This window comes from Herpailurus yagouaroundi, unplaced genomic scaffold (assembly GCF_014898765.1).
Source record: "Herpailurus yagouaroundi ecotype Mexico unplaced genomic scaffold, PumYag 77, whole genome shotgun sequence".
Taxonomy (NCBI): domain Eukaryota; kingdom Metazoa; phylum Chordata; class Mammalia; order Carnivora; family Felidae; genus Herpailurus; species Herpailurus yagouaroundi.
The window spans coordinates 95,869,712-95,876,826 of NW_024412388.1; the positions used below are offsets into that span (position 1 = coordinate 95,869,712).

At 45.0% G+C, this 7,115-nt stretch overlaps 1 protein-coding gene across 5 annotated transcripts; it reads left to right on the plus strand.

The window, feature by feature from the left end:
- Positions 1–1,563: 1,563 nt before the first annotated feature.
- Positions 1,564–6,828, plus strand: CUNH1orf162 (chromosome unknown C1orf162 homolog). Of its 5 annotated transcripts, XM_040471292.1 has the most exons (9): positions 1,564–1,681; positions 2,047–2,187; positions 2,446–2,516; positions 3,639–3,758; positions 3,932–3,979; positions 5,158–5,218; positions 5,705–5,799; positions 6,064–6,131; positions 6,295–6,828. In XM_040471292.1, exons 5-9 carry the CDS (start codon positions 3,943–3,945, stop codon positions 6,451–6,453), a joined length of 420 nt encoding a protein of 139 aa, XP_040327226.1. In that variant the 5' UTR covers positions 1,564–1,681; positions 2,047–2,187; positions 2,446–2,516; positions 3,639–3,758; positions 3,932–3,942; the 3' UTR covers positions 6,454–6,828. The 5 variants fall into 5 exon arrangements, with proteins under 5 accessions (XP_040327226.1, XP_040327225.1, XP_040327224.1 ...); XM_040471291.1 differs by lacking the exon at positions 2,446–2,516 and having other exon boundaries at positions 3,901–3,979; XM_040471290.1 differs by lacking the exon at positions 2,446–2,516.
- Positions 6,829–7,115: the final 287 nt, after the last annotated feature.

Consider the following 7,115-nt stretch of genomic DNA (forward strand, 5'->3'; position numbering starts at 1 on the left):
CTCAGAGCCTGGAGCCTGCTTCAGATTCTGTGTCTGCTTCTCTCTCTTCCCCTCCCCTTCTCATGCTTTGTCTCACTCTGTTTCTCAAAAATAAATAAATGTAAAAAAAATTTTTTTTAAATGAGCATTAAAAATTTTTAAAAAAGGTGTTTTTCCTCTATTTCAATAGTTTCTTTGAGTTATACTAAGAGGATAATCCACTGAGCCCTCTCTTTGATTGCTTTAGCCTCATAAGCATGAGAATTCTTGCTTTATTTTCCATAAACTCCAAAATTGAGGACATTCTTTTGTAAAAAAAAAAAAAAAGGATACCTAAAAAATAATAATTTCAAGGGCTATTTTCTTTTTTCACACTTCTTGAACCCTTTAAATATCAGATTTCACTCTCAAGGTGTTGTTTTCTTATAATGTCAAACACAAAACACAAGAGTGACCAGGACCTCGATGGTGTTCTTAGAAACTGCCATGCTCCAAATTTCTTAAATATCTGTGAATTAATAATAGTACATCTTTCATAAATTCCATTTTGGATAATATTTCTAGATCCCTATGTTTATTTTTCTAAATTCATCTTCCCTCTACTTTTTACTACCCCTTTTAAGAGGCAGAGAGTACTTTAGGGGTGCCTAGGTGGCTCAGTTGGTTGAGCATCCGACTTTGGCTTAGGTCATGATCTCTCGGTTCATAAGTTCAAGCCCCACGTTGGGCTCTGTGCTGACAGCTCAGAGCCTGGAGCCTGTTCCAGAATCTGTGCCTCTCTCTCTGTCTCTGCCCCTCCCCCACTTGTGCTCTCTCTCAAAAATAAACATTATTAAAAAAAAAAAAAGAGGCAGGGTACTTTATTAACATTATGTTATGAATACATGTTTATAAAGAAATAATTCGTGGGGTGCCTGGATGGCTCAGTCGGTTAAGCATCTGACTCTTGGTTTCCACTCAGGTCATGGTCTCACGATTTGTGAGTTCCAGCCCCGGCATCTGGCTCCGCGCTGACAGTGCAGAGCCTGCTTGGGATCCTTTCTCTCTCCCTCTCGCTCTGCCCCTCCCCGCTTGTGCACTCTCTCTCTCTCTCTCTCTCTCTCTCAAAATGAAAAAATGAACTTTAAAAAGAAATAAATGATTCGTCTTCCCTTTGAAAGGATCACCATAACTGTCAACACATTTCATGTGTGCCCAGCCAGCCGGCCCTTCACCCTTGATAGTGCTCTCTGTTTCTCCTTATCGACCTCATCTTTCTGGTTAGAACAAACGAGATTTTAAGATGCTTGGTGTCCGTGATAATATCATCCTGCTGTGACCTCCACCTTATCTAGCATGGTGGTTAAATACATAAGAAACACTTCATTAGAAATAAACTCGTCTTAACCCCCTACATTCTGGTGTTCGTGTGTCAAAAGATACGAAAGAAGCTGTTTATGGGATTCAAAAATATATGCTCTTATAAAAAACAATTAAAAGTATATATATATATATATATATATATATATATACACACATAGTGTTGGCCTCAAAGAGGAAGTCTGCCCTCAGGTTCAGATAAGATCTTTGCGACATACAGCCTGATGGCGGCAATAGCAGTAATCGTTTCGTCATTTCTGAAAAGTAGTACTAAGTCACGGAAGCAAGTGAAAAGTTCAGTCTTACACGATTGGCGTCTTGTGACCGGACTTTTTCTTAGAAGGTAATGCCTTTACCCCCATGCTTTTAATCTAGATGAAATAATCATTCACCAAAAGAAAATGTCATCTAATTTTTAGTGGTTGCTATCCTTTTTTTTTTTTTCTTCTGTTTAATTTTATTTGGTGGGGGGAGGGTTGTATTTTGAGTAGCTGCAGTTAGCTGGTCGATTTTGTGGCAATCAGTAAGAGTCTTGGGGGGGGGGGGGAATGTGGGAAAGTAGATAGCTGTTTCTATTTTAATTTATGCTCCGTCAAATGTTTGTTTGGAGTGTTGTTTTCAAATGGAAATGTGTTTCCTGCTTTTCTTGGCCTGGATCTGTAAGTAGTTATTTCCCTGCAGCACTGTGTGTGAGGGTTTGTCTTTCAGGGTGGGGTGGCCCAAAATATTTTAAAGGTGGTAACAGTGACATTTCTTTGCGATGGTGGTAAATTGAGAGCCATTCAAGTGAAGATTAAGATTTTACAGAATCCTACGGATCCGGAACCTCTCCCTCTCGTCTCCTCAGTGGTAAGGTTCAGTATAAATTCCTAGGGGATCAGAGTCTTTTTAGGGCAGACACATATTTCGATATTTCGAAAATACTCTGTACTAAATATTTTATGGTGCTCTACAAAGAGCACTGTTGACTTTTAAATTAGAAAAGGAGCAACAAATGCTAGAAAAATTGTTATCACCGGTGATTCTGCTGTAATGGTGGGCTTCCTGTATCTCGTGTCTCAGAATTCTCACCAAATTTTCCTGTCGGCACTTTTCTTATTACCCTAGGTTACATTCTTTGGCCAACTGTAAGGCACTTAATGTTGCTGTTGCGGTTGTAACTGGTACATGGCGATGAGGTATCCTTCTCCCGCCCGTCCCCGTGTTCAAGGACTTGGAAGTTCATTCCCTTTTGAAAGCTGAACAATTAAACACAAATAATTGATGACATTTGTTGTCTAAATACATGACCTTAAAGTACAGCAGGTATAAGGCGAGCCAAAAATTCTTGTCAGGGCATGCCTCAATATGAAGTAGAACTGTGGTCTTCTAAAATTGTTTTATTATTTTATATAAATAAAGGTGGAAAGGGGCGTCTGGGTGGCGCAGTCGGTTGAGCGTCCGACTTCAGCCAGGTCACGATCTCGCCGTCCGTGAGTTCGAGCCCCGCGTCGGGCTCTGGGCTGATGGCTCAGAGCCTGGAGCCTGTTTCCGATTCTGTGTCTCTCTCTCTCTCTGCCCCTCCCCCGTTCATGCTCTGTCTCTCTCTGTCCCAAAAATAAATAAACATTGAAAAAAAAATTAAATAAATAAATAAATAAAGGTGGAAACCATTTTTATCAGCGAAGAAACTGGTTAAGCACACTATAGTACATAGCTGTAGCAGAAAGGCCTATCACCACTAAAAATGCTTATGGAGAGTTTTGAGTGGCATGGGAGGGATGTTTATGATTAAAAAAAAAAAAACCTAGTAAAAATAACAAAAAAGGAGACATGAAGAAGGCTCAACCAGATTTTAGGAAAATGCATGGAAGTATAACTAAAAAGAATACACTAAAATATTAATAATTGATAGTGGGATTTGGGGTTATTTTACTCTGCTGCCTTTAGGTACTTTATCTTTTTAGTACAAATAAATAAAAGAGAAAATACAGAAAGTTTCACATAACAAGCAGAACCATAGCCTAGATAAGGACACTGACATACTTGGAAAGACAATATGTGGACAGAATAAAAGCTCTGATACAGCCTAGAGGAAGGACCTTGAAGAAAAAATGGGCCCAAGCTTACCCAGCACCGCCAGGGAGGAGTGAGGGAAATACATCAGACCTATATGATGTTCAGTCTTAACGTCATGCTTTCATCTGCTCCCGTACTTAGTTCGATTCAATGTTTACCAAGAAAAACTGGTTTTAACTGACTTTTTTATATGTTCTGATAGAACACACTGGTGACACAACACGTTCCTTATGTCGTTTCAGTGTCTACATCAGTCTCCTGTGAGTTACTTGCTTGTGAGTCGGTTCTGGACCAATCAGCCTATTCTTGGCGCCCCGCGAAGATTAATTCCGGACGTGCAAAGCTGAGGACTAGTTGCTGAGGTGTGGTAACCATACCATATGAAGTCTGTGACCCCTGGCCTCACCAGAACACCCACCCTGACTTGCCTCTCTCTCATTGCTACCGCTCTGATATTCAAATCACACTCTCAGAGTTTGCCCCTTTGTTGCCTTTCCTTTCCAGGCTTTCTAAGAGGAAACTTTTTTATTCTCAGGGGAAGACGGCATGGGAGGAGGTCATTCCAAACCTGAATGCAACAACAGTAAGTCCAGGGCAGGAACCGTTACCTGCCCCACTGCTGAGTTAATCTGGACTGGCATCACCACCATCAATTTTACCTTGACGCAGAATCTAACGACAGGAAGAGAGAAAAGGGGAACCAGAGAGAACAATCTGGTCCTCCCAATTTGAGTGAAGCATGTCTCTGTGCTCGTTACCAGACGGGCTGGGTAGTTTATGGCAATACACTTCCCTTCCCCTTCCTGGTCCCCTATTTATGGTGCAGGCATTAACACCCTGCCCTGTCGCTGCCTTTGGCTAGTCACTGCGAAAAGCTGCCCTGCAAACAAAGGAACAAACTAAAATAGGTAGCAGTTTACAAGGCCAAGTTCCCTAAAACATTGGGAAATGCTAGTTCTGGGTTTTGCTTTTGGTTCTCTACTCCCTGGCCTTGAGATTGTTGGCTTAAGTCCCAGGGAGCATATCTCCTAGGGGTCCTATTAAATCTTTGAGGGGCCACAGGAGAGGTTTGTTTGTTTGTTTGTCAAAGGGACACATGGGGCTGCAAAAACGCTATAGGCTTCTCTTTCATTGGTTTAGCTGATGGGGTTTTTTTGTTTGTTTTTTTTAATGTTTATTTTTGAGAGAGAGAAAGAGAGGCAGCATGAGTGGCAGAGGGGCAGAGAGAGAGGGAGACAGAATCTGAAGCAGGTTCCAGGCTCCGAGCCGTCAGCACAGAGCCTGACGCGGGGCTCGAGCTCACAAACTGTGAGTCATGACCAGAAGTCGGAGGCTTAACCAACTGAGCCACCCAGGTGCGCCTAGCTGATTGGTTTTTGAGTTCCAACTCTAATTTTCACATGAAAGGATCGAGGATCTAGGAAACACTGTTCTCTCTCTTTTTTTTTTTTTTAATGTTTATTTATTTTTGAGAGACAGGGAGAGAACATCAGCAGGGGAGGGGCAGAGAGATAGGGAGACACAGAATCCCAAGCAGGCTCTGCGCTCTGTCGGACTCGGGGCTTGAACTCCTGAACTGTGAGATCGTGACCTGAGCTGAAACCAAAAGTCGGACACTTAAGCCGCTCAGTCACCCCTCCCCTATTGCAGAGTGTGGCACCCCCAGCATTTATCTCCACGGGTTGCTTGGATAGGGAGGGGCGCCTGGGGACATTCATGAGACGGGACAGGGACACTAATCCCCTTTCTGTTCTCTCACAGACAAACAAAGCACCAACACAGTAGCCCCAACACCTCCGTTCTCCTTCTGGGAGCGCACCAAGTAAGTGCTCTACCCATTTCGTCTGGTACCCCAAGGCCCCGGATTTTGCGTTGCCAGCTTAGGAGCGTGACTTAGGAGGAACTTAGGAGGGCGGTCTGGGGAAAAGGGAGCAGAAACAGCTGAAGAACTGAACTCGTGTTTTTATTTTCAGAGTGTGGTTCTTAACCCCAGGTTGCCCAGGGAGGGGAGATCCCTCAAGAGATCCATGAATCCCCTCGGCGGATAGATGAAATCTGCTCGGGGGGGGGTGTACCTATGAAGATTTTAGGGAGGGAAGAGAGCCCACAGTTTCCACTGAGGCCTCAAATAGTTCTGGAACCCAAAAGCAAAAAGCTGAAAAGCAGTGGGTAAGAGTGAAAGTCACCTAACCAACATGGCAGCTATAGCAGGGATTTATGCACGGGTGGGAAAGAGGACCTTCTGGCCTCTGGCAAAGGCCTTCAGAAAGTCCAGTGGTCCGTCTCGTCCCTTTCTTTGCCAAAACAGCATACAGTATTTGCTCTTGGCCTTTTTTGCTGGGGTCCTGCTCACGCTGCTGCTGTTGGCCCTTATCTTCTTCGTCATAAAGAGCTACAGGAAACGTAAGTGGTCTCTGAGAGACGGCACGGCCCTCACTGCCCAGCCGTTGAGAACAGACGTGGCTCTGAGGGGGAGTAGAACCCAGGGAGCTCACCCTGTCTGCAGACTGAGGACCTGAATCCCCAGACTTCTCCACCTGCCCTCCCACCCTCCACGCTTCCCACCTCCAACACCCAGCCTTCACCCCAGCCTGCAGGGAAAGCCTTCCCATTCTTCCAGACCCCATTGCTGAGACTTGTCCCTCTCTTTCCTGGCACCTGAGGCAGGTCACTCTAGTCCCTGCGCCCTGGATCCTCCCTTCGATCCTCACTCTGGCCAAGATCCTCCGGCCAAGGTAAGATGACCACGTTGTTTCCAGGACCCTGGGCAAGTGCATCTTGGAAGGGTTCTTCTGATCTCTTTGGTCCTCTGTGACCACAGCTTCCAAGTGGCTTGTAAAGAGACACCTTCCTCCAAATCCAACTCACTCACTCCTCTGCCTCCTCCTTCCTCTGCAGCTTTCATCCCCAGAGGAAGCACTCACCTATGCTAGCATGACTTTCCAAATCGCAGAAAAGAATCATCACCTGACTGAGAAACATTCTGCAGGCTTGGATCCGGTTGTCTACTCTCAGATCAAAGTGACAAACTCCCCCGACCTTTCCAGTGAGGCTTGACGCCAGTCCCTCTTATCTCGGCTCCGTCTTTATATATCACTTTCCCTTTGGACAAATTTGGGACCACAGCCTGACCAGACTACAGTTGGAGTTGTTGGGGTGTGATCTGGCCGTGTTAGCCAGCATGTTTGAAGACCAAGGGCCCATCTTTCCCTTGGCCTGAGAAAAGATTGCTGGCCCGGCCGCTTGAACGGACAGTCTGATAGCCCTTCAAGGGCTGAGACTGCCTCGCTCATCCCCTTTCAACGAGTGTGGTAGTACAGAGCTCAGGGCACAAAGAGTGTTCACTCAGGGCCGCTGATCAGTTTGGGAGAAGTCAACCAACTGGGCGAGTTAGCAAGAATTACAAATTAAAGCAAACCCCCTGCAAAGCCGGCCCCTCCTGCATCATGCATTTGTCTGTCCCCGTCACCTCCAAAGACGCAGAGCTCATGCACAGCCAGAAGCCTAACAGAGGTGACGGGACTCTAGATCAAGTTCAGGATTGACTGGGGCACAGGTCTCAAGCTCTGCACCAACTAGCTGCATTCTTTTGGGTAAGTGTGAAACTTTTTTTTTTTTTTATTTTTTAAAATGTTTATTTTTGAAAGAGAGAGAGAGACAGAGCGTGAGCAGGGGAGGGGCAGAGAGAGAGGGAGACACAGAATCCGAAGCAGGTTCCA

Bases quoted from the DNA above. Each gene is read 5' to 3' on its own strand.
- CUNH1orf162 (XM_040471292.1), top strand. From the start codon at position 3,943: ATGGGAGGAGGTCATTCCAAACCTGAATGCAACAACA. The intron at 3,980-5,157 runs GTAAGTCCAGGG...GTTCTCTCACAG, and splicing joins CAAACCTGAATGCAACAACA to ACAAACAAAGCACCAACACA. The intron at 5,219-5,704 runs GTAAGTGCTCTA...TTGCCAAAACAG, and splicing joins TCCTTCTGGGAGCGCACCAA to CATACAGTATTTGCTCTTGG.